Raw genomic sequence first — 26522 nt, 5'->3', positions numbered from 1 at the left:
AAAGCCTTCTAATGTTCTAAGTCAACACCACATACAATCAACATCATATGAAAAGGGAACCACATCATCAACATATAAAAGCAATCGGATAACTTATTGCATAAAATCAGTGATGATAGAGGTAGATCCTTTGTTTGGTCCTAACTTAAGCCCTTTTCCAAGTGAAGGTGTTCTCTCTCTCTCTCTCTCTCTCTCTCTCTCTCTCTCTCTCTCTCTCTCTCTCTCTCTCTCTCTCTGTAAATAATGGCTTTCATTACGAAAGAAAAAACACCACCATGACTAACTTACTACAAATTATAGAACCCTTCTATCTAGGGATCTAAAGAATACTACGACACCAAACTCAATGCCACCCTACACACCAATTCAAATGGCAAATATGATGATATGTGACCTTGCAGAGTTCTCTCTCTTCTTGGGTGAGATTTCATGACTTCTCTAGCACTGTCAATTGCCACAAAAGAAGTCCTTTTAGCTTTAGAACATATTTTCTCACCCCAACTTGTGAATAAAAAATGAAGGCATTCCGCATATTCCAATTGAACCATAGCCCCTAATACCTCAAGAACTCAAAAATAATTTGAAAATGAGGCATCGGTTCATTGTTCTCCATATGTGCAAAAACCCAACTGAAGGAAGATAGACTTACTCCGGTTAGAGACAACCACACTAAACTGATACACCTCCAAACCATCCTTGCCATCGGGCATGAAGTAAATCGATGCCTACTATGTTCCAATTCCACCGAACAAAAGAAACACAATCCTTTAGTAATGTTTCTTTTTTTTAATGCATCCCCTAATGGTAAAGCTCCAACCATAACTCTCCAAATAAATACCTTGGCTTGTAGCATCAATCGAGAACACCACCTACCTTGATCACATGAAGCCACCAAGTAATGGTAGCCTTATGAAAACCCCATATCTTTATAACCCTTTCTTCCAACCACTTATGTTTGTCAATCAACTTGTGATAAACAATATTCGTTGAGATAATAGTCAATCTCTTATTTCCAACAAACCTCCAATCAAGCTCTTGAGATCGCCCATCTAAATCAAGAATTGCCTCATGCGAAGATAGTATTTGTTGCAACTTATCCCAAATAAAGTTATAAGCTTTCGGAATACGAAATGTTGATCTTATTGTTCGAAAAGCCATTAATCTTCTTCATGAAACCAACATAGCATCCTTAACTATTACCAAACCCAATCTAGCCATTTGATTAAATCGAAGGTTAAGAATTTGTTTACCTTCCCACCTCAACAACCTTGATGTCGCCAAAACCTCCATTTGTAATGAATTGGCACATCCCCTTTCTTGTGGGGGATTCCATTCCACAAAATCTAACATACTTTGCCAAGATGTCAACAAATGATCAACTATCATAGACCCTACATATTTGACATCCCTATCAGAATTAATTACATTCCACCAATTCGCTTCAACCTTCATGTTTCCAAGCTTGATTCCGTTCTTCTCTATAAAGTATGCCACCATTTCTGTCCAAAGTTGTACACCTTCAAACATAAATCGAATGAAAGTAAATCAACGAGCCACCATATGCTCATATAGATTCAAGATTGATGCCCCACCAAGATGCTTCGGAGTACAAACATGATCCCATGCCAACCACGACAAGGCACTTTTCCCTTTTCTTTTCCATAACAACATTCTCATCGAGCGTGACAACATTTCAAGAGCTTTCTTTGACCATGGGAGCAAAGGAAGACAATAAGATACCACAAAGCCCATAATCAATTGGACCACCTTAAGTCGTACATGAAAAGGCCAAAATTGAGACCCCCAAACTTTTGGATACCCACTCAATAAGTTTCACATGAGAAACTTCCACCCCAATTGGATATCCATGGTGACGACAAATCATACCCCGATATACTATCCTTCCTGACAACCCCAAACCTCTCTCTCTCTCTCAAAACACAATTATATTAGTAAAGTGTGTGAAAAATACTACAATGGGGCCACAACTAAATATGGTCACAATTGCATGGGGTTGTGAGACATGTTGAAAAACATTACAACGGCACCACAATTGAGTAAAGTCACCACAACACGGGTAGTGGGATATTTTGAATTGCACCAATAGTGGGACATGGTGAAAAATGCTACAATTGTACCACAATACAGTATGGTCAACAATACGACTACATGGCCAGTGGGACATGTTGAATTCCACAAGTAGTTGAACATATGGGTTTATGACTTCATACGAAGTCTCAAGAAACGAGTTATGGATTGATGACTAGATATGGGTGAGCATTACAAGAGATCTCGACAAAAGTCGAATGTGGATAGGATGTGGTAAAAAGAAGGAATGTGTCGAAACCGAAAGGTGTGTGGACCAAAAGGTTACGCTTCAACCGTCACACATTAAACTACCCAACAGTCACAAGTTGAGCTAACCAACAAAAAACAGACGTCTACAAATAAAGACAACTGAAATATCCCATTGCAATGGAACCACATGACTTCAGACCCTTTGAAGATACCCAATTTCAGCAGGAGCACTTGAGACTTCTGCATTGCCAGGGTTAGGACTAGGGCTAGGGTTAGATTGTTGGGTTAGGTTATCGGGTTATTGGGTTAGTAGATGGGATTGAAGTACAGCAAGCATATGAATGCAAATGCTAGAAAATGAATGATTCGGGTTTCTCGAGCTACAACGTGGGATTATGGTTTCTCGAGCTACAACTCCGCCGGGGATTGGGGTTTCTAGAGTTTGCAGCTTGAGTTTAGGGTTTCTAGAGTTACAACTGGGGATTAGGGTTCTTTGAGTCGCGCGATTGGATACTAGAGTGGTATAAGTGGTCTAGAGGTAGGGTTGAATTAGGTTCCAAATTTTATTTTTAGGGAGATTAGGGTTAGGAATTAGGCATTTAATATACATAATGGGTCAAAATGGCAGTGGTGTTACCCCTTTCTTGATGTTCATCTGCATGACTGCATCTTGTGGTGGGTTCCTCTATGGCTATGATCTAGGAATCTCAGGTAAATGAATCCAAAACCCTAAATCTACATATAAATATATAGAACCAAATCAATAACGTGATGAAATGGTGAATTGATTGACTGATAGATTGTTTGGTTTACAAGGAGGGGTAACGTCCATGGACGATTTCTTGCTGAAGTTCTTCCCCGACGTGTACGAGAAGCGGCACAATGTGAAAACGGACAATTACTGTCTCTTCGATAGCCAGGTACTGACACTCTTCACGTCTTCGCTCTACATAGCCGCACTGCTCACCGTGCTCTTGGCCGCGTCCCACCTTACCCGGACACGCGGCCGCAAGGCCTCCATTCTCATCGGCGCCATCTTCTTCTTGCTCGGCTCCATCCTCAATGCCGCTTCCGAGAATCTGACCATGCTTGTTTCTGGTCGTATCATCCTCGGCATCGGCCTCGGTTTCACTTGTCAGGTCGGTCCCCAGACACTCTCCCCCTCGTGCTCACCCATATGTTTTCTAGTGCACACTCAAGATCGGGGAGCTTTTGCTACCTACACACATTTACTATATATGGTTTCCATGGTGTCAAGTCTCATGGCTTGGTGTAGAACGTATCGTCTTGGATGTCGAAGTTGCCTTTGGGCTCTAGTTTTGTCCAAAAATCTACAACCTTGTATCAAGGTCACACTCAGGGATTGTCAAAGGGCATGTTTCTTATTAACCCCCCCACACGGTTTGGAAATATCATTATCGAGTCCACGAATGTTCCGCCACATGGTCATGAGCATACATACCTTTATATACTTATTATCATCTCTTGCACTATGACTATACAAATTATTGTTTTCATCGATAAAGCCTACTTTGATATTTGGTATCATGTAATCAATATTTCCATTCAAGAAATAGATTTTCAAAGAGAAATTAAGTATCTTGTGATCTCTCTTGATGATAGGCTGTACCATTATACTTGTCAGAAATGGCAACACCAAAACTTCGAGGTAAATTGACAACAATGTTTCAAATAGCATTAACAATGGGGGCAGGCGCGGCTTTTCTAGTAAATTACGGAACTGGAAACATCGTGCCTTATGGTTGGCGTTTGTCACTTGGTTTGGCTTTTGTTCCGGCATTGATCATAACCATTGGTTCCGCCTGGATGCCTGATTCCCCAAGTAGCCTCATACAAAGGCAACATCTAGATGAAGCTCTCCGTGTATTACAAAAGATACGAGGAACCCAAGATGTGGAAGATGAACTCAATGATATTCTTAAAGCAGTGGAGACATCAAAGACTGCACAACGACCTTGGAGGGATATCCTTCAACGAAAATATCGTCCTCAATTAATTATGGCCTTTTGCATTCCATTTTTCCTACAGGTATGATGATTGTTTCAATTCATCCTAAACATATTCACAAAGTGAACATGTTATTAGTGAAGCAATTTAAGATTTTGCTACAAGAAGCTATTAGAAACATGGACAATGACGATAAATCGCATCAAAATGTTAAGTCAAGTCTAGGAACTAGTTGCCACTTCAACTTAATGAATATAGTCATATAAAACATACAAACATTCCAATAAAACCTTGTGAATTCATTTGTTCCATCTACAAACAAAAAAGTGAGTTCATTTTCCGTAACTTTACTTTAATTGGTCATCGTTTGATCCTTTAAATAGCTAATATAGTCCACCTTCACCAATTTTATTGTGAGACCACTCAATGGTATAGTTATTGACATTCAACGTTTTTGTTCATATGCATCAATTACATGGGGTTGGTTGGCTTAGCTTGTTGTAACACTCTCTTTAGCTATTTCTATAGAAACACAAATCGTTGTTGCAATTAAATTCAAGTTTGAATGTTTTTTGCAATATTTCTTAATGTACACCAGAGTTTCTTTAAATCTTGGCTTCATTTTCAAATTTCAACAACAAAGAGCAGCTTAGCATTTAGGACATACAAGATTGAGTGGATGTTATTCTCACATGGAAACAAGGCACACATTTCACCTTTTAGATTTATTGTGGATAAATGGTTAGTCATTAATAACTTGGTACAAATTGATTGTGGTAAGACTTATTTTACCCCATCAAAACAACTCTTAATATTTGCTAGAAAAGCAATTCAAGCAATGCTCTTTTAAATGGAAGTTTTTACCCTTCAAAAACTAAAGAATTTGTCTAGTCCACAATCAAGTTCTCCATATTTTGAGAGTGTTGACAAGAACATCCATTAACTACTAGTAGTCACAGACTACAGTCCATGCATGAGATCCAAATTGAATTCCATCTTACTACATTCTCTACTTAGGATATTTAAATGCTTCTCATCTCATAATGACGAGGATACCTACTACCTCATGAGTCATGTAGTCATTTGCATGCCCTTGTCACTCGATGTGCAGTCCACTAGGTAACACACTATTAGTCCTTGTTCCTTCACCTTTAGTGACATGCATTGATTCTCATGTGTCATTGTCTTGCTTTTTTGTGCATGTAAAATGCTTGCATACCCTTCAATCTCCAATTCAAATTTAAAATGGAAATTTTGGTCATGGCTAAATTCAATGGTCATAGATACTCATTTATTTAGATTTTGTTACTCTTGTATATGTTCAAATTTTAACACTTGAGATGATGTTAAATACTCATGAATAACATAGTTATAACTTATAGGATACAAACTTTATTATGACTTGAAAGGACCTTTCAAAGCCATTAATGTGACATACAAATTGACTTTTTAGATTTCTAACCTTACATGCCAGCTAATAAATATCCCAAATACTCTGGACACATCACACATTGGAGTGAAAGGTGAATCTTTTAGCATATATATCACTTAGTGTTAAATTGAAGACTACATATTTATCAAGACATCCATTAATCATGAATTTCTGTTGACCAAATACCTTAATCATAGAACACTAAATCTTCAATATGTATAGGGTCTTCACTTCAAGGTTTTGGATATTCATTTTCTCTCAATAAAACTACAATAAAGTATACATAAACTTATGCGCACATGATACAATCAACTAATTGTGAGGTGCTATGTTCAATCTATTACAAGCACGTATGCAAATCATATCATTAAATAAACATGTGCGTACAAACAAAGAACTTAAACTTAATTCTCTCTTATCAAATGTTTTATAATTTTGCCAACATTCATATCGATATTCCAATGCCCAACTATAACATTTATGAGGTTAACTTGAAATCTGAAATATTAGGGTAAAAGAAATCAATGACTCCGAGTTTATAGGCAATAACTATTTAATCCTTGCAAGTAGTAAGTTTGAAATATTTAATGAGTCAATTGGTGTATTAACATGTTGTATATCCGTGCATTCTTTGTGAGTAAGTTATTGCTCTCCTCAATGTTATGAAACTACTATCGTTATGCAAGAGTTTTGTATGTTACCCCAACTTTTGTAGCATGATTATGTTTGATGATATTGCTACATTAAGTTAAAGGTATCATTTTGATAGTATATTAAACATCACATGCATTTTCCTATGTTGTTGATGCAGGTCACTGGAATTAGCTTCATTACCTTTTATTCTCCGGTTTTGTTTCAAACACTTGGATTTGGACACAATGCATCTCTCTACTCTGCAGTAATTCTTGGTGTCATTAGCATTGGATGCACTATCCTTGCAGCCTTTGTCTTGGACAAGTTTGGTAGACGAATATTGTTTCGTTATGGTGGAATCACAATGTTCCTTTCCCTGGTGAGCGTAGATAACTATAAAGAAAACTCATGGGTCCAAGATTTATCCAATTAATGTTTAATGTATGGTGGTTCATAGGATTCATCAAATGAGATTGATGTTTCTAGAATACCTAATATTTATATTTCACATTAAGAATGTTCTTATACCATAAATGCATTAAAAGGGGACCACTTATTAATTTTCTAGTAGGTGAATTATATTGTTTACATAGTAATTAATCATGCGAAAATCTTATTCACATGTTATCAACGTTAACTAATATATATTTTATTTATCTTACAGGTTCTCGTAGGCCTTTTATTCCAATGGAAGCTAAGAGACCACAATACAATATCAGAAGGGTTTGGCATACTCGGTGTAATCCTTATATGTTTATATGTTGTGTGTTTCTCACTTTCTTGGGGTCCGTTGGCTGTGATTGTGCCTAGTGAGATATTTCCATTGGAAATAAGACCTCTAGGTCAAAGCATTAATATTGGTGTATCAATGCTCTTCACCTTTGCGTTGGCACAAACATCTCTAGCTATGCTTTGCCACCTCAAAGCATCAATCTTCTTTTTCTTTGCTAGTTGGGTGTTTGTTATGACAATATTTACTTATTTATTGTTTCCGGAAACCAAGCTTGTGCCTTTAGAAGATATAGCAGACTTATGGAAGCAACATCCTATATGGAAAAAATATTATTAAGAAAAGTATTCATATATGTATCTCCTTTGTAATAAAACAATAAATTATTTGTATTGTCACTAAATGCCTAATAATAACAATCGGCAACAGTTCGGTTCGGTTTGAGAGTGTCAAAACCCGTTTTAAAATTTTGAAACTTGAACCGAAACCGTTAAAAAAATCCAAACCGTTAAACCATAAACCCTACGGTTTCGTGGTTCAGTTTCACTTTTCAACTTAAGTTAAAATTCAAAATTTTAATTTGAAATTTTTCAAAATTTTAAAGATGTTCTTAAGATGTGACAATTATGCTTAAAAATGAAAAGATTATTTTATAAAAACTTTTAAAAAATAAAAATAAAAAATATTAAATTTTGTAAAAGTTAATATGCGGAAGCTTCGACAAACCGGTTTGCCGAGTAGCAACATAAAAACAGAGACAAGGTTTAATGGAAGCTTGAATCACACACAGTGTACCCGTGAGAGATAGAGAGAGCATAACAATGAAAGACTTAATTTCAAAAACTTACTCTAAAACTCTGTACATCCAATGTTCTAAAAAACACCTTTTTATACAAGTTCATAAAGGACTGACCGAAGTACTAACAAGTACTTCAATGCTCGTACTGAGCTACTAACACTAATTATTAGGACCATAACTACATAGGAATCGATGGGCATCGAGTGCCTGCATTTCCTCTTCCATCGTGGCATGCCAGTTTGTGTCTTTTGCTGCTTCTACGTAGCTCTCCAGCTCACTCACTTTCCGCCACCTTGGTCATTTACGCATAATGATGCGCCAAGTACTCATTATACGCATACCTCTTTACGCGGTTATTCCAGCGGGTTGATCGGTGTAACTTCTCATTAGCCGATTTGAGGGCTTGTTTGATTGACTCGGACTTCGTCTCCGAAGGTCCGTCTTCGTTCTTTCCAGAGGGTTTAGGGTTTAGGGTTGGTTGACCGTTAAGTCGTAAACAAAGAGTGTGGAATGGTGTGCCATCGGTGTATAGCATGGAGAGGGAGAAGATTAAGCATAAAATGGGAGAAAGATACTAATGAGGATTAGAAGAAAATATAAATACTAGAACACTAACATTATGAGAGAGAGATTACACATATTATTACTATTAATTATTAGACCTAAAAATTCCTACAAAATTAGAGACATACTGAGAGAGAGGGAGGGAGGGAGGGATACACTAAAAACTAATTCATATTAAGAACTTAAAAGATAATACAAAGAAATGGTTGATGTGGCAAACTAATTTCGCTCCTAAAGAGCTAATTAGTGCACATGACCATGTAGAATTTGAGGGGTTTATATAGGGATGAGAGAGAGAGAGAGAGAGAGAGAGAGAGAGAGAGAGAGAGAGAGAGAGAGAGAGAGAGGTGTCAAATTTTATGACGTGGGAGTTTAGGGGGAGTGATGGATTTGGTGGGGGGTAAAATATTTTATGGGCTTAGTTGAAAATGTGTGATGTGGGAGTTAGGGAGGGTGATGTATAGTGGTGGGTAGGAAATTCTTTTATAGAGATCTTTGAAAAAAGGATGGGGGTATGAGAGGGGACGGGTAGAAAGCATGAATTTAGAAGTAAGGGGGGAGGGGTAGAGTGGAAATTAAATTAAAGCAAGAAAGGGTAGAGTGAGTGATATTTAGAAGAATAAAAGGGGGCAGGGGTAGGAATAAAAAATTAGAAATATGGGGCGAGGGGTAGAATAAAATATTGAAAGAGGGAGGGGTAAAGTAATAATATGGAAAGAGGTTGGGGGGGGGGGGGGGGTAGGGTGATCATAGAAAAATAGGAGGGAGGGTATAAGTGAAAATCTAAAAAAAAGAAAGGGGAGCGGTATTAGAGAAAATCTAGAAAAAAGAAGGGGGAGGGGTATGAGAGAAAATCTAGAAAAAAGAAGGGCGAGGGGTATGAGTGAAAATCTAGAAATAAGAAGGGGGAGGGGTATGTGTAAAAATCTAGAAAAAGGGAAGGGGGAGGGAGGGGTAGATTGAAATTTAGAAAATGGGGCAATAGTAGGAAGTAAAATTTAGAGGGGTAGAATGAAATTAAAGTTAAAGAACGGAGGCTAAAGTGAGATTTAGAAGAAAAATGATTTTGAGATGAGGGCTAAGGGGAAGACATAAAAGTTAGGGTGGGATAAATATAAAATAGGAAGAAAGTGAGGAGGGGCATGAGATAAAACTTAAAGGGAGGGAATTGAGGGGAGGGATAGGAGGAAATTATATAAAAGTAAGGGGGGGAGTACGAGTAAAATATGTAAAAGTAGGGTGAGGGGCAAGGGAGAATTATAAAAAGTAGGGGGAGGGGTATGAGGAAAATATGTAAAAGTACGGGGACGGGCAAGGGGAGAATTATAAAGAGTAGGGGGAAGGGTAAGAAGTTAGATTCTGAAATTATGAAAGGGGAGGAGAGGGGTGGTCAAAAAATAAGGGGAGGGGTAGAATGATAAAATTTAAAGTTTGGGGAGGGGTAGAAAGACAAAATTGGAAAAGTAAGGGGAGGGGTAGGAGTATAAAAGTGAGGGGTACAGTTAAAACAAAAACGAAAGGCGATGGGGAGGGTATTAGGATAGAGTAGAAAAATAGAAAGAAACAAAAAATGAGAAGAGGGGTAGGAGGAGGATGCTAAAATAATGAAAAGTGAGAAGTAGGAGAAGGATTCGCTCCGATCTTACTCATCTCTGTCGGTGTCGTACTCCGGCATGTTCTTCTTACCCTTCTCCTTGTGAGTGAACCGTCTCCTCGGTTCTTTGCATGGGGAGAGCACGACCAAGTCTCCGCTTCTTGCTGACTCTTCATTGGATTGGTCATTCCAACTCAATCTCTCGTTCGGACCGCTTAACTGAATGAATTCAGACTCTAGTCTAGAGTACAAAATCCTTCTTCTTGTTCTGCCTGGATCTTTTCGGGCTCACTAGCCTCATCTTCCGGAATAGGGTTGGAGTCGGTAGAGAGTACCAGGATGCCGACTCGTGAAATTCGACATCTTGGCTTACTTGTACTTGCTTAGTCCGGGGGCCATAGCACTTATACCCCTTCTACTCATGAGAGAAGCCGACTAGTATATACTTCTCAGATTTTGGGTCCAAATTTCTCCGCCTCTCATCTGGCACATGCACTAGCCTCATCTTCCAGAATTGGGTCGGAGTCGGGGGTTGGAGTTGGTAGAGAGTGCCAAGATGCCGACTCGTCAAATTCAACATCTCAACTTGTACTTGCTTAGTCTAGGGGTTATAGAACTTATACCCCTTCTGCCCATGAGAGTAGCCAACTAGTATGCACTGCTCTAACTTCGGGTCCAACTTTCTCCACCTCTCATCTGGCACATGCACATAGGCTATGCTACCGAATTCCCTAAGGTGCCTTAAATTCGGCTTCCGCTCATACTATAGCTCATGTGTTGATACCTTATCCTCGATCCGGTTCTCTATGTAGACAACCGTCCAGACCCCCTCTGCCTTGTAGAACTTGGGCATGCTTTTCTCCTCAAGCATCACCCTTGTTGCCTCCACAATCGACCGGTTCTTTCTCTCGGCCACACCGTTTTGTTTTGGTGTGTATCTACACCTAAATTCTCTTCGAATTCCCTTTTGTTGTAGATAATTGTTGAATTGGCCGTAAAAGTATTCTTTTCCGCCATTCAACCGTAGACACTTTATCTTCCTTTCCATTTCCTGTTCGACAAGACTTTGCAGGTTCCGGAAACAGTCAAAGACTTCGCTTTTATTCTCAATGAGATAGATCCACGTGTGCCGACTGTAGTCGTCGATGAAGGAGACGAAATATCGACTCTCGCCAAGACTAACGTTTTGTGTCGGTCCCCATACATCCGAATATATTAAATCAAGCTTGTTGCGGCTTCGGTTTCTTTCGGTGGAGAGCGAAAGCCGATGTTGCTTCCCAAGCTGGCAGGCTTCACAAATTTGGGCCTTCCAACCACTGAATTTCGGCAATTCAAGAACTATTCGTTTCGATTGCATTTTCCTAAAGCCTTTGATAATTGACGCGGCCTATCCGCTTATGCCACAAGTTGATATCCAACTTGACCTTCTGTCCTTTCGCGAATAGAGCGGCACCAACGTCATTGGCGTTGAGGATAAACATCCTCTCGTCCCGGGGCCGTTGTGTGATTATTTAGCCTTCTTCCTTGATGAAGCACCCTAGATGCGTAAATCGCAACTGCATCCCTTGGTCAACGATATGTCTGATTGACACAAGGTTCTTCGTAATTGTCGGAACGTGCAACACGTTCATGAGCTTCCCTCTCTGTCCGACGTGGCAGGGGGGGGACTTCTCCGACATGCTTAATCGGGTGCGGAGTGTCATCTTCGGTTTCAACAACTCCCGGTTGCTCCGGCTTTTCTAGATACGAGAACCACTCTTCATGGTTCGTCATATGGTTAGACATTCCAGAGTCAAAGTACCACACTTCCTCCGATCTGGAAGTGGTCTTCTTCATCGAGTTCGCCTTGCACTTCCACAAAGGTGGGCTCTTTTTCAGTCTTCCCGGTTCCGGATCCTCCGGATCCGTCTACGCAGTGCGAGTTATACTGACCCCCTTGTCCGGCCTTGCAGGATCAGGATTTATCCGTGTCAGCACGCTTCCTCCAACACTCGCTTCCTCGATGACCTTTCTTGCCACAATACCAACATTCTGTGTTGGCCTTTGATTCCCAGTTTTCGACGTCATCTTGACTCCCCCTACTCGTGGAGGGTCCGGAATTTCTGTTGGCACTATTTTTGTGCCTTTGGTTTTACTTTTGTTGGTTGCCGCTATTGCATGTCGATCCACCTCGTTCTCCACGCCCACGGGGTTGATCCGCCTCTGTGTACAACATCTGGTTGTCTGATTGAGTGGTCCTCGACCCACTTGCGTGGTTTTCGTCGACCATTAGCATTGATTGCAAGTCGAAGAAGGGCAATGGCTTCTCCCGGATGCAACTTGCTATCCGGATAGGCCCATACCTCACGCGCTAGACCACCAAGGCAGATCTGCACCATCTCGTCTTTGTCCACTGTCACGTTGATGGAGCCTCTCCTTGATCTTGGTGGAATAGTCGGTGACTGACATGTCCCTTTGTCGAATATCGTTTAGCTCTTGCCAGAGCTGCAACTTCTGTGTCGTGGTACTTGTGGTGAAAATCTTTCGAAGATTTTCCCATGCCTCCTTCGGCGACTTTGTGTTTCTGATGTAGTCGAGCATTTGGTCGTGCACACAGGGCGCGAGGTAGTACAACACTCTACTCGCTCCTTGTTCCCATGCCGGGAAGTCCTTGTATGTCGGTTCCAACGCTACTTCATTTGCTCCCTTGACATAGCTCCAATATCCATGTCCGAGTAGATATTGGTGCATCTTGTACGACCAAGATGCATAGTTATTTCTATCGAGCTTCTCAGTAGCAAGTGAGCTTGCCATCCCTCTGTTCATACCTTCTTCTGTCTATTCTTACCGAATGTTGGATTTGGGTTTGTCTTTTACGAATCGCTTGTCGGCAGTTGAGGTTCTCAACCCCCGCACTCTGATACCATGTAAAAGTTAATATGTGGAAGCTTAGACAAATTGGCTTGCTGGATAGCAACAGAAAAACATAGACAATGTTTAATGGAAGCTTGAATCATACACAGTGTATGCAGGAGAGACAGAGAGAGCAGAACAGTGAAAGACTTAATTTCAAAAAACTACTCTAAAACTCTGTACATCCAATGTTCTACGAAACACATTTTTATACAAGTCCATAAAGGACCGACTGAAGTATTGACAAGTACTTCAATGCTCGTACTGAGCTACTGACACTAACTACCTAGTAGTCTACGAGTGTAGGTCTCTAACAGCCTATCGGTTCACACGTGGGTCTGGCTCTTCGGATCTGGCCTTCCGTTTTGGTTCTCCGAATCCAGCTCACCGATATGGCACCCCACTTATTCAATCAATCCGGCCCATGTTGAGCTTGCTCACTCAGTAGATTTTAAAACAATTTTTAAAAAATTATAAATTAAAAAACCATTAAATCACGGTTTCTAACCGTTGAAAATGAACCGTTAAAAAAAAGCGTGAACCTAAACCAAACCAAACCGTTTTAACCGTTTAGCCGTGGTTTCGCGTTGCCGACTGTTACCTAAGCTACCAAATGCATTATGCGTTTCATAAACGAAGCATATATTGACATGCGTAGTATTACTAGTTGACATAATCAAATACCAATGTATGGGCCTTGATTTATTTTCATCATTTATCACATGTATGCTTAAACATGTTGATGTAACAATGTGGAACCAATTTGACAACCTGCCTTGTATTATGGAAATTGGATTATTTTTGACATCTCATGCAATTTATAAATACAATATAAAAATAACATTCCGTAAAATGTTACCATTACCATTTATATGGAGAGAGAGAGAGGGGTAAAAATGGCATATGTATCCAAATAAGAGATTACATATTAAAATTTTGTTTTCTATTGGAGGAGAAAGACGTCTATATTGATATTTTAACATCCTTGGAAGGTTAGAACTTAGTAACATGACCAATGGAACCAATAATAACATTAAAGGGCAATCTCCTTTTCTAGTGGAGAGGGTGTGGCTGCATGTCTCAAGAATTTTCATGAGGTCATTCTTACCATTAAGCATACAACATATGCATGTGCCTACAAATCTAGGCTTGGTGTCTAATGTCAAATTGTGTGAGGTTTGTGCATGTAGTAAATGATGGGAGGAAGTAACATCAAATGGCCACGATTGCTTCACATCATAGAGAGAGAGAGAGAGAGAGATGGCGGTTACAAGATGGTACACGCTTATTACAGGTCACTACAAATATATTGTGTCATCATGTGATGGCATCAATATCTTGGCTATCTCCTAAAGCAACGAAGGTGTGGAATGTAAATAAGTCAGTTGCAAGGTGGTGGAAAATATTACAACATGGTTGGCATTCCCATCTACCATTTCGTGCAAAGGTATTCATATGGAGAGTCATGATTGGTGAGCTCCCATTAGGTTCGGCCTTAAAGAGACGAGGACTAGGGTTTGGCACTTGTTTTTTTGCACCGTTCCATTGGAGGATAGTACACATAGGTTCATTAAATGTCCTCCTATAGCGTGTACCATTTGGAAGTACTTATTGAACATTTGGCAAGTTTTAACCTATTGTTGTTTGAGACCTCAACAATGGGTTTTTTCTCATTATGTTCAAAATGGATCAAATGATGAGATGGAGATATTGTTCCAATTTTTACGTTATTGGGGTCTATAATACAATTGGAATATGCGTAATGCTTTCATGTTTGATAATAGACATGGGGTGAAAGCCTATATAAAGAAGCTTAAAGGTATTCTCATGTGGAATTTTTGGATGTTAGAGCATGTGGGGATCATTTACTCAAATGCATATTCAGGTTTTTTAGTAGCATTACAGAACGTCCCTCTCCCTACATAGGTATATGATAGGTAGAGGAGACTAAGAAGTGTTGTAACTAAGTGGATTTTACATACAATTAATATAATTGTGTGCTTTTACCAAGAGAGAGAGAGAGAGAGAGAGATAGAGAGAGAGATAAAGGTACCAAATGAAGTCGCTACATTGGTAATATTGTGTCTACGGATGTCAATTGTTTGATTACTATGGGCAAGTAAAAAACACATTGTGATAAATAACTACTAATTTTTGTAGAAGCACTTTACACGTATACAAGACAAACAACGAACTATTTTATTTCTTTATTCAAATATAGTGTATCAAACAACTCAAATAATAGACTCCCCTTGTTGTCTTTCGAAATATTTGATAAGGAGCACCATCTAAGTGGTAGACATCTCGTAACAACGAGGTTATTGTGCAAACATGCACATACACACACGCACACATTGAGCTACCCAACCAATAAACAAGATGAACATACCACTCAGGAAAGGATTTCTACTTGCTCCAACAAAGAAAATTGTGTGTGTGTTCTTTGCCTTTGTAATGGATGGCCATAGAAAATTGACATGATTTGTCTTATTAAGTGGATTTGGATTGTCATAACCCTAACATGTTTCTCTATCTCTTTGCTTCATTTCATAAAAGTCATGGCCACACTAGGACTTTTTTAGGAGACATTCAAGCTAGGAACCTAAAGTTGTGGATTCAAATTTTCAAACCCCCACTTCACGCACAATTGTTACAACGGATAATACTCGTCCTAAACTACATGCAACATTAGTGTACTGAACTAGTAATGACCTCAAAATCTCCAAAAGATTTGGCAAAACTCTATATTTTATTGGCTTGGTGGTTTATATCTTATCATCGAACCCAAGTTTGCAACCCTATCCCAGCAATCATATTCAATGTTCTATGGAATCATGTTAGTCAAATATATATCTATCCCTAGAAGTAATCGAGGGGTAACTAACTAATATATGTCACTTTATGTATACATCATTTAATACGTACTATCATTTGTCATCGAATCATGTTATTTGGAAAAAGATATTATTTTTTGTTATCGATCGAGTTACGACATGTTGACAAGGGAGGTGTCATGTGTATTGACAAGATACCATTATTTGTCATGAGAGTCGTGGCATTTGAGCAAGAGGTAGTGGTCCAACATTTCGCCGTGAATGGATCAAGAGTTGTAGTGTTCCAAGTGAGACAGCATAAGATAATGGGTGTATGACTCAAGAAACGAGTCACGGAATGATGACTAGATATGGGCGGGCAAGATCTCGGGTAATTGTCAAATGTGGATAGGAGGAGGTGGTAACAAGAAGGAAAGTGTGAAAGGAGGTGTGGGCCAAAAGCTTTTACTCTACACCAGTCACACATTGAGCTACACAACAAAAACAGACACCTACAGATAAGACAACTGAAATACCCAAGTTCAATGGAACCACATGACTTCAGACCCTTTGAAGATACCCAATTTCAGCAGGAGCACTTGACTTCTGCATTGCCAGGCTTAGGGTTAGGCTTAGGGTTAGGGTTGGATTGTTGGGGTCAGGTTATTGGAGTTATTGGGTTAGTAGCTGGGATTGGAGTGCAGCATATGAATGCCAATGCTAGAAAATAAATGATTAGGGTTTCTCTACCTACAACTTGGGATTATGGGGATTAGGGTTCTTTGAATCCCGATTAGATACTGGAGATCAATTAAAAAAGTTATGTTAGTGCTCTATGAGGTAGGGTTGGATTAGGTTTCTAAATTTTATTTTTAAGGAGATTAGGGATAGGAATTAGGCATTTAATATACATAATGGGTCCTAATGGCAGCGGTGTTACCCCTTTCTTGATGTTCATCTGCATGACTGCATCTTGTGGTGGGCTCCTCTTTGGCTATGATCTAGGAATCTCAGGTAAATAAATGATCAAGAAGAACATCCATTGCCTTTTCTCTTTTTTTTCAGAATCTACTCTCCCCTCATGAATCCAAAACCCTAAATCTACACACACACACACATGTATGTATATGTATGTATGTATATGTATATAAATACATATGATTGATTGTTTGGTTACAAGGGGGGGTGACGTCCATGGACGATTTCTTGCTGAAGTTCTTCCCGGACGTGTACGAGAAGCGGCACAATGTGAAAACGGACAATTACTGTCTCTTCGACAGCGAGGTTCTGACACTCTTCACGTCTTCGCTCTACATGGCCGCACTGCTCACCACGCTCTTGGCCGCGTCCCGCATCACCCGGACACATGGCCGCAAGGCCTCCATTCTCATCGGCGCCGTCTTCTTCTTGCTCGGCTCCGTCATCGATGCCGCCGCCCAAAACTTGTCCATGCTCATTGCCGGTCGCATCGCCCTTGGCATCGGCCTCGGTTTCACTTGCCAAGTTAGTCCACACTCTCTCTCCCTCTTTCCCCCCAAAATGTTTTCTAGTACACACTCGGGGTTCAAGAGCTCTTGGTTTCATGTCCAATGGCTTGGTGTAGACTCTATCGCCTTGGCCATCGAGCTTGCCTTTGGGAGTCTACTTTTGTCCAAAAATCTACAACCTCGTGTATCAAGGTCACACTTGGGTGTCAACTTTCGAGGCATGTTTTGAAATCTCATTATCCAACACACTAATGTTCAGCCACATGGTCACAAGCATACATAGGGTTTAATTTTTCCGTATCATGATTGTAACTTGTAATGGTAAGGAATGTTAGGAATATTGCGTTAGATCACATGATCCTTTTATAGAATAAGACCTTACCAACAGAGGTAGACCTATTGTGTCTTCTTTTAAGGGTGATAACATATCGTAATATTTCATGCATCACATTTTCCAAAACTCTTGATGCAAAGGCATAATTGTTCTTTCAAAGTATACATGGATATATATTAGAATTAGAAGGATACAAGACAAATATCCTCACTCTCTAGTCCCCTAATCCCTCTTATCTTTCCCCACTCTTGTCTCTCTAACCCTATATATATTCTTTTATCATTTTGTAATATTAGACTTATATGCTCACCTAAATCCCAAATCATGCTTAAACTATGCAGTGTTAGTATAGCAAGAAACATTGTTTATCCCAATGTTTCAAGACCAATGACGAGATAATAGCCGACAAGCATTAAGGATTCGTAATTGATATCCCAACATAAACCAACATTTTTCTTAATCCCAAACACAATCGATAAAACATAATCCTAAATTTATGATGCATAAACCAATCATAGGTCATGATTGTGGAAAATGGACATCTTTATATCCTAAAGATTCTACTATTACGAAACAAATAGTCATTTGTTATGAATTAGGCATGCCGTTAAGAATGAACAATCTAAGAGCAAAAATCATGGAGATATACAGTATACAAGATTGACACTCCAAAGAGATATGTTATATAAAGATAACCATGATGTGAATTTCATTGGAGAATTAGACAATGAGAATATGTCTACTTAGAGACCTAATATTTTGCAACAATGGAAAACTATGTATGTTTGTATATGGATTTATATACGTATTATCATCCCTTGCACTATGACTATACAAATTATTGTTTTTATTGATGAAGTCCACTTTGATATTTGATATCATGTAATCAATATTTCCATTCAAGAAATAGATTTTCAAAAAGAATTTATCTTGTGATCTCTTTTGGTGATAGGCTGTACCATTATACTTGTCAGAAATGGCAACACCAAAACTTCGAGGTAAATTGACAACAATGTTTCAAATAACAATAACAATGGGGGGAACCGCGGCTTTTCTAGTAAATTACGGAACTGGAAACATCGTGCCTTATGGTTGGAGGTTGTCACTTGGTTTGGCGTTTGTTCCGGCATCGATCATAACCATTGGTTCCGTCTGGATGCCTGATTCCCCAAGTAGCCTCATACAAAGGCAACATCTAGATGAAGCTCTTTGTGTACTACAAAAGATAAGAGGAACCCATGATGTGCAAGATGAACTCAATGATATTATTAAAGCAGTGGAGACATCAAAGACTGCACAACGACCTTGGAGAGATATCCTTCAACGAAAATATCGTCCTCAATTAATTATGGCCTTTTGCATTCCATTTTTCCAGCAGGTATGATGATAGTTTCAATTCATCCTAAAGATATTCACAAAGTGAACATGTTATTGATGAAGCAATTTAACATTTTGCCACAAGAAGCTATTAGAAAAATGGACAATGAAGATAAATCACATCAAAATTTTAAGTCAAGTCTAGGAACTAGTTACCATTTCAAAGGCTCATAAGTCTCAAAGGCTCTTAAGACTCGAAAGGAGTGACCAGTTGAACAATGATTAACACGTGAGGTTGGGATCAAAATACATTATTAGCACAAGGAAAATGAAATTATGAAGGATTTTCACAATATTAAGACAAAAAATGAGTCTCTTTTTAGCCCAAAAATGATAGATTAAGCAAAGAAAAACATTTTATAAAATAGGGTTACAAATGTATATATTGGTTAGATACAACGACAACAATGAGAAGTGAAACATTGAACGATTAGAAGATAAACCATTAAGCTTAAACAGAACAAATTTGGGGAGTCGGTTGATTTTCTGGTGAAGGTGCGAGTCAAGTGGGTTGTTGAGACCGCGATTAATTCTGATGGCTACGATGCCACAAGTCGGAGAAGTATTCTCGTGCCGCTTCGTCCTCCCTTCAAACAACTAATGTGCAAGTTTGCCTAACCCTATCTTTGAATCCACCTGTAACGATGCTCACTAGAGATTCACTCTTGTTGTTCATAGGTACTTATTTGTTTAGATTATATTCAAAGTTTTAAGCTTGAGATGATGTTAAATACTCATGAATGACATAGTTATAACTTATAGGATACAAACTTTATTACGACTTGAAAGGAACTTTTTTAAAGCCATTAATGTGACATAGAAAATTTGACTTTCTAGTTGTCTAACTTAACTGGAGAGCTAAAAAATATCTCAAATACTCTGGACACATTGGACTGAAAGGTGGATCGTTTAGCTATCACTTACTGTTCAGCTGAAGACTATATATTTACCAAGACATCCATTAATCATGATTTTTGTTGACCAAATACCTTAATCTTAGAACACTAAATCTTCAATATGTAGAGGGTCTTGACTTCAAGGTTTTGGAGATTCTTTTTTTCTCAATAAAACTACAACAAATTATACATAAACTTATGTGCACATGCCACAATCAACTAATAGTGAGATGCTACGTTCAATCTATTACAAGCACATATGGAAATCATGTCATTAAATAAACATGTGCGTACAAACAAAGAACTTAAACTTAATTCTCTCTTATCAAATGTTTTGTAATGTTGCAACGTTCATATTGCTATTCCGATGCCGAACTATAACACTTGTGAGGTTAACTTGATATTATGCTAAAAGGACTTAATGAGTCAAGTTTATAAGCAATAAGTAATTTCACTTAAATCTTTTAAGTAGTGAGTTTGAAATATTCAATGAGTCAATTGATGCATTAACATGTTATATATCAATGCTTTCTTTGTGAGTAAGTTATTGATCTCCTGAACGTTATGAAACTACTAACCTCATGCTTCATATATTACCCCAACTTTTCTAGCATTATTATGTTTGATGATATTGCTACATTAATTTAAAGCTATGATTTTGATAGTATATTAAATGGCACGTGCATTTTCTTGTGTTGTTGATGTAGGTCACTGGAATTAACCTCATCACATTTTATTCTCCGGTTTTGTTTCAAACACTTGGATTTGGACACAATGCATCTCTCTACTCTGCAGTAATTCTTGGTGTCATTAGCATTGGATGCACTATCCTTGCAGCCTTTGTCTTGGACAAGTTTGGTAGACGAATATTGTTTTGTTATGGTGGAATCACAATGTTCCTTTTCTTGGTGAGTGTAGATAACTATAAAGAAAACTCATGGTTCCAACATTTATCCAATTAATGTTTAATGTATGGTGGTTCATAGGGATTCATCAAACCATGTTGATGTTTCTAGAATACTTCATATTTATATTTCACATTAAGGATGTTCATATACCATAAATGCATTAAAAAAGGTCCGCTTATTAATTTTCTAGTAGGTGAATTGTATTGTTTACATAATAATTAATCATGCTAACTTGGATAAGTATCCAATTCACATGTTATCGACTATAAACTAATATATTTATTTATCTTGTAGGTTCTTGTAGGCCTTTTATTCCAATGGAAGCTAGGAGACCACAATACAGTATCAAAAGGATTTGGCATACTTGGCGTAATCCTTATATGTTTATATTGTGTGTGTTTCTCACTTTCTTGGGGTCCTTTGGCTTGGATTGTGCCTAGTGAGATATTTCCATTGGAAATAAGACCTCTAGGTCAAAGTATTAATATTGGTGTATTAATGCTCTTCGTCTTTGCAACAGCACAAACATTTCTAGCTATGCTTTGCCACCTCAAAGCATCAATCTTCTTTTTCTTTGCTGGTTGGGTGTTTGTTATGACAATATTTACTTATTTCTTGTTTCCCGAAACCAAGCTTGTACCTTTAGAAGATATAGCAGACTTATGGAAGCAACATCCTATTTGGAAAAAATATTATTAAGAATACTATTAGTATATCTCCTTTGTAATGAAACAATAAATTATTTGTACAGTCACTTAATATACCAAATGCATTATGTGTTTCATAAACGAACCATATATTGACATGTGTAGTATTACAATTTACGACTTGCTTGTTGGAAAACCTTTTTATTCAATATAGAATTGTAAAATGCATGCGAAAGAAGCTTGTTCTAGTTGACATAATCAAATACCAATATATAGGCCTTGATTTATTGTCATCAATGATCACATGTATGCTTAAACTTGTAGCAATGTGGAACCAATTTGACAACCTCTTTGTATTATGGAAATGGGATTATTATTGACATCTCATGCAACTTATAAATACATTATAAAAATACCAATCTTTAAAATGTTCCCATTACCATTTACACTTCATTGCTTCCTTATATGTAATCAAGTGATGAAACGCTCTATAATTATCCCCCACCATATGATTGAGAATGATTCAACACTTACCCTTCATTTCTTATGAATTAGCCTCAACAAACCATAAGGTTAGAGAACTTTGATTACGGTCATGCTTGTAACAACGTTTCTTGTGTGTCGATCTTGTATGAATTTCGAAGTTAGGGAGACACAATACTTAAACACGAGTTACAACCTAACAACTAAAACTTAAACATACTCTCTCAAGACTTAGTTGATGAAAAAGGACTAGTGGGAACATCGAACATTAAGATCACACACACACACACACACACACACACACACACACACACTCTCTCTCTCTCTCTCTCTCTCTCTGCATGGAAGAGATTACGGGAACCAAGACCACAAACACCCATCGAAGATCCCGAAACTTGGCACACTTATAGAGAGAGACTTTACCACATCCCAAACCAACCACCCATTCCAATGCCTTCTACACCGCGACCTACTGTGGAGACACTCTTCACGATCTCTAGGGTCACGAAGGTCATAAAGAAATTACAACATAGGAAGTCCATGGACCACACAGGATTGCTAGCAGAACACATCATATACGCGAGAGAGTGCCTAGCTCCCTTGCTAACTCTAATCTTCAATCGTGCCCTCGCAGAGGGTTTTCCACCAGAATGGACCATGAACACAGTGGCCCTCATACATAAAGGGGGGGCCCCCCATGGACCCAAATACTTATAGGACCATTATGATAGGTCATACCCTTGCTAAATTATATGGTGCAGTAATGGAGGCAGAGCTTAGCGAGTATATGGAGACCTTAAATCTTCGTGCACCTGAACAAGCTGGCTTTAGACGAGCCTTCTCCACTATTGACCATATCTTCACACTTAGATGCTTGATTGACCAGACTAAGGCTCGCAAGAAGAAACTATATTGTTGTTTTGTGGACTTCCGCAAAGCCTTTGACACGGTCCCTAGAGAGCGGTTGTTTGATAGGCTTAAGAACTTGAGGATACCAGATGACATGGTGTGGGCCATCTACGCACTATATGAACAAGTGTCTGGGTGTGTTTGATGCCCAGGCGGCATATCCGATAGTTTCACTAGCACTATTGGTGTAAAACAAGGTTGCCCCTTATCTCCAACTCTTTTTGGGATCTACATTGATGAGATCACAGATTTTATTGCTCGTAAGGGAGGCAATGGAGTAGTCCTTGGGGATACGCAGGTGCGTATCTTGCTCTATGCAGACGACATAGTTTTGCTCTCTGAATCCGAACACGACCTACAAAGGCACCTCAATGCCTTAGATGACTTTTGCACACAACGAGGATTGGTAGTGAATCTAGGGAAAACGAAAGTCCTTATCTTCCACACGTCGGCCCAAGTTAGAGCTAAGTGTCACCTAACTATCTCCCATAGCCTAGTTGAGGTGGTTGGATCATATGTCTATCTCGAAGTCACTTTCAGTGCCCGCTCAGGTAAATTTTCGATGACACAACCAGCGAAGGATAGACTTACAAGAGGATATGCATCCCTCTCACTCCTCGAGAGACAATGCCACCAAGCATACTTCCAAGAGCCACGAACTAAAGGGTGGCTCTTTGACTCATTAGTGACTCCCTCTCTCATGTATGCATCAGCGGTTTGGGCCCCAAGACTACCATCTTTCATGTGGGCGCAATTAGAGAGACCATTGGTGATGATGTTATCACGCCAACTTCGAAGCAAATCGTCGGTCCCACATGACATTATTAGGGCTGAGTTCACTCTACCCCCTATGTTAGTAGAAGCACTTTTTCAACTGGTAGTCTTTATACACAGGTTACATAACCAACCACTTGATAGAATATCCCACCAAGCCTTTAAGGCTTCTCGAGCACTGTATGAGTCCGGCTAAACTAGCTCATGGTATGGCATGATGGTGAGTTGGCTTCTTGCCAACGGTCTAGACATTACTAACCTCCCCCCCCTTAAGTACGACCACACGACTGATAACACTTTAATCTCTTGTGAGGACCGTAATAAAGTAATACACCAAGAAATATGGCAAATTTATACTCGGTATAAATGGATCACCCCACTAGAGCCACTCCCATCTAAAATGTCGTACTATAAGGAACACTTTATGCACTTCTCTGAGTTAGGTTTTATCACGCGCCCAAAATATCTAGATGTATTCTTACCACATGCACTAAGGGTTGCCATTGATCAACTTAGAATATCATCTCACCAACTTGAGATTGAGAATGGACGTACTAATGGAGTCCCTAGGGAGGAAAGGATATGTAGGTTATGCCACATAGAGATAGAGGATGAGTACCATTTTACATGCAAATGCCCCACCTATGCCGAGATAAGGGCAAAATACCAAGACATACTTGGTTCCTCTCCCACCCTCCCTAAACTATTAGATACACTAGATATAAAGAAATTAGGTAGATACATCTTAGAATTGAAACAACACAGAGAGAATAAATTACAAAACGTTGATAATAATGTTGCTAATGTTTACCAACATATAACAAATGAAGTTTTTAAGGAACAGGGGGAGACAATGAATGTCGACACACCTGCACCACTCAGACTTTTCCTTGATGAAGCAGAAAATCAAAGAAGAACCAAACGCCCTCGGATGTCGGGTTTCAAAGCAACTGAACGAGATGTAGAAGCAATAAAGAAAATAAGGGAATGTGAACTACACCGCCTAGAAGCCATGGCTAGGGCACTCTATGCATCGGGACCATGGGTCACACCCACACCAAAAACTTTTGACCTCCCACTTCTTTTTGAGAGACTTGGGTGGAAATGAGATTAGGCTTAGTGCAAAGTTTTGTACACTACTAGAACTTTCTTAGCTTAAGCTATTTTCTTTTATTTTAGTTTTGATGATTGGATAAACACTCATTTTTGTTGTAACCTATTTGTCTCATGGGCCAAATTTGGCCTTAGAAGACGTTAATATATCTTTCTTTCTTCTTTCTTTCTCTCTCTCTCTCTCTCTAATGGAGTCCCTAGAGAGGAAAGGATATGTAGATTATGTCACATAGAGATAGAGGATGAGTACCACTTTACATGCAAGTGTCCAACTTACGTCGAGATAAGGGCAAAATTTTGGGACATACTCGGTCCCTCTCCCACCCTCCCCAAACTATTACATACTTTAGATATAAAGAAATTAGGTAGATATATCTTAGAGCTAAAACACCATAGAGAGAATATACCACAAAATGTTGACAATAACGTTTCTAATATTCACCAACATGTAACAAATGAAGTTTTTTAGGGATAGGGGAGACGACAAATGTGGACACACCTGCACCACTCGGCCTCTTCCTTGATGAAGCAGAAAACCAAAGAAGAACCAAACGCCCTCGAATGCCAGGTTTCAAACAACTCGATGTGGTGTAGAAGTCATTAAGAAAGTAAGGGAACGTGAGCTACACCGCCTGGAAGCTATGATTGGGGTACCTTCTACATTGGGACCACGGGTCACACCCACACCGAAACCCTTTGACCTCCCACTTTTATTTTTATTTTTAAAAACATCTTCTTCATTAGTAGAAACTTGTACATCCATGACAAAATGATTACACCAACAACCTTATAAAGGTTGTAGCCGTGGTAGACCAATAAAAACTACAAAGAGTCATAGTATAAAAGCACTAAGAACGGTGAACACCTACAGGAATGTTCTTTCTATCACCTGCAATCATTGGCTTAAACATTGAACTATAATGAAAACATTGCACGAGACTACCTTTCGAAATGGAAGCATATCCAACAGTTCATGTACTTTCTGTAAGACTCCATATGTATCATATAGATCAAGCAATGCATTGTTAACAACCTGGTTTCTCTTCAGCCTACCCATCTCCTCAATCTTTACCTACATTTCTCTGCCCTTTTCTAATGCTCCAATGCAAGATTCAACCTGGTTTTGAATTGGAAACATATCCTGTAATAAGAACATTGCAATAGACTATCTTTCAAACGAGAAGCATAACAAACAGTTCATGTATGTGCCCTCCCACTTCTTTTCGAGAGGCTTGGATGGAAATGAAACTAGGCCTAGCACAAAGTCATTTCCTTTATCGAATATGTTACACCATAACACTTTTTGTACAAATACTAGAACTCCTTTAGCTTAAGTTTTATTTAAATTTTTATTTGTTTTTTATGATTGGGTAGACACCCTATTTTATTGTACACCAATTGTCTCATGGGCCAAATTTTGGTCTTAGAAGACGTTAATATATCTTTCTTTCTTTCTTTCTATCTCTCCACTACCCCTTTAGCTATACTCTACTCATTACTAGAGCTAACTCACTACTAGAACAAACATTCAAGGCTAAAAAATGAGCCTTTATGACAAATTGATTGTCTAACCTTTTATATTATTGAAGGCGAGGATGCTTAATCAAATTAATTATATTGATTTATCTAATTATCAACATGCAAGTGTTGAGAGGTTGATTATTGCCATTCTCGTGTTAGATGATAGCATGGGGATGGGAAGATGGGGTCAATTGCTTCCTACGATTTCCTTCTAGGTTAGAGTTTTGGCTTATGATCGTAGGAACCTTTTTTCTGCACGGTCACACCTTGTTAGAGTTTTGGCAACTCTATATGCACGGCAAAACACGTAATAGACCCCCAAGATCAACAAATAACATATATGTGTAGAG

General features: G+C 38.8%; 2 protein-coding genes across 2 annotated transcripts; both read left to right on the top strand.

Moving 5' to 3' along the window:
• The first annotated feature begins 2472 nt into the window (after positions 1–2472).
• On the top strand, positions 2473–7493 carry LOC147853492 (hexose carrier protein HEX6-like). The gene is made up of 5 exons (XM_087332533.1): positions 2473–3009; positions 3115–3437; positions 3922–4347; positions 6510–6710; positions 6996–7493. Exons 1-5 carry the CDS (start codon positions 2910–2912, stop codon positions 7398–7400), a joined length of 1455 nt encoding a protein of 484 aa, XP_087188659.1. The 5' UTR covers positions 2473–2909; the 3' UTR covers positions 7401–7493.
• Positions 7494–16240: 8747 nt separating this feature from the next.
• Positions 16241–21479, top strand: LOC147853491 (hexose carrier protein HEX6-like). The gene is made up of 5 exons (XM_087332389.1): positions 16241–16737; positions 16904–17226; positions 18497–18922; positions 20525–20725; positions 21020–21479. Exons 1-5 carry the CDS (start codon positions 16638–16640, stop codon positions 21422–21424), a joined length of 1455 nt encoding a protein of 484 aa, XP_087188515.1. The 5' UTR covers positions 16241–16637; the 3' UTR covers positions 21425–21479.
• Positions 21480–26522: the final 5043 nt, after the last annotated feature.

The sequence above is a fragment of the Azolla caroliniana genome, unplaced genomic scaffold (assembly GCF_043228905.1).
Source record: "Azolla caroliniana isolate FFs.n. ecotype wild unplaced genomic scaffold, voAzoCaro1.0.p SCAF_16, whole genome shotgun sequence".
NCBI lineage: Eukaryota > Viridiplantae > Streptophyta > Polypodiopsida > Salviniales > Salviniaceae > Azolla > Azolla caroliniana.
The sequence above is the reverse complement of the archived record's forward strand: the minus strand, read 5'-3'. Positions and strand labels throughout refer to the sequence as shown.

What these genes read in the sequence shown, in the direction of transcription:
- LOC147853492 (XM_087332533.1), top strand. Translation starts at nt 2,910, where the DNA reads ATGGGTCAAAATGGCAGTGGTGTTACCCCTTTCTTGATGTTCATCTGC. An exon ending in GCCTCGGTTTCACTTGTCAG is followed by an intron (nt 3,438 to 3,921) that starts GTCGGTCCCCAG and finishes TCTTGATGATAG; the next exon opens with GCTGTACCATTATACTTGTC. An exon ending in GCATTCCATTTTTCCTACAG is followed by an intron (nt 4,348 to 6,509) that starts GTATGATGATTG and finishes TTGTTGATGCAG; the next exon opens with GTCACTGGAATTAGCTTCAT.
- LOC147853491 (XM_087332389.1), top strand. Translation starts at nt 16,638, where the DNA reads ATGGGTCCTAATGGCAGCGGTGTTACCCCTTTCTTGATGTTCATCTGC. An exon ending in CTATGATCTAGGAATCTCAG is followed by an intron (nt 16,738 to 16,903) that starts GTAAATAAATGA and finishes TTTGGTTACAAG; the next exon opens with GGGGGGTGACGTCCATGGAC. An exon ending in GCATTCCATTTTTCCAGCAG is followed by an intron (nt 18,923 to 20,524) that starts GTATGATGATAG and finishes TTGTTGATGTAG; the next exon opens with GTCACTGGAATTAACCTCAT.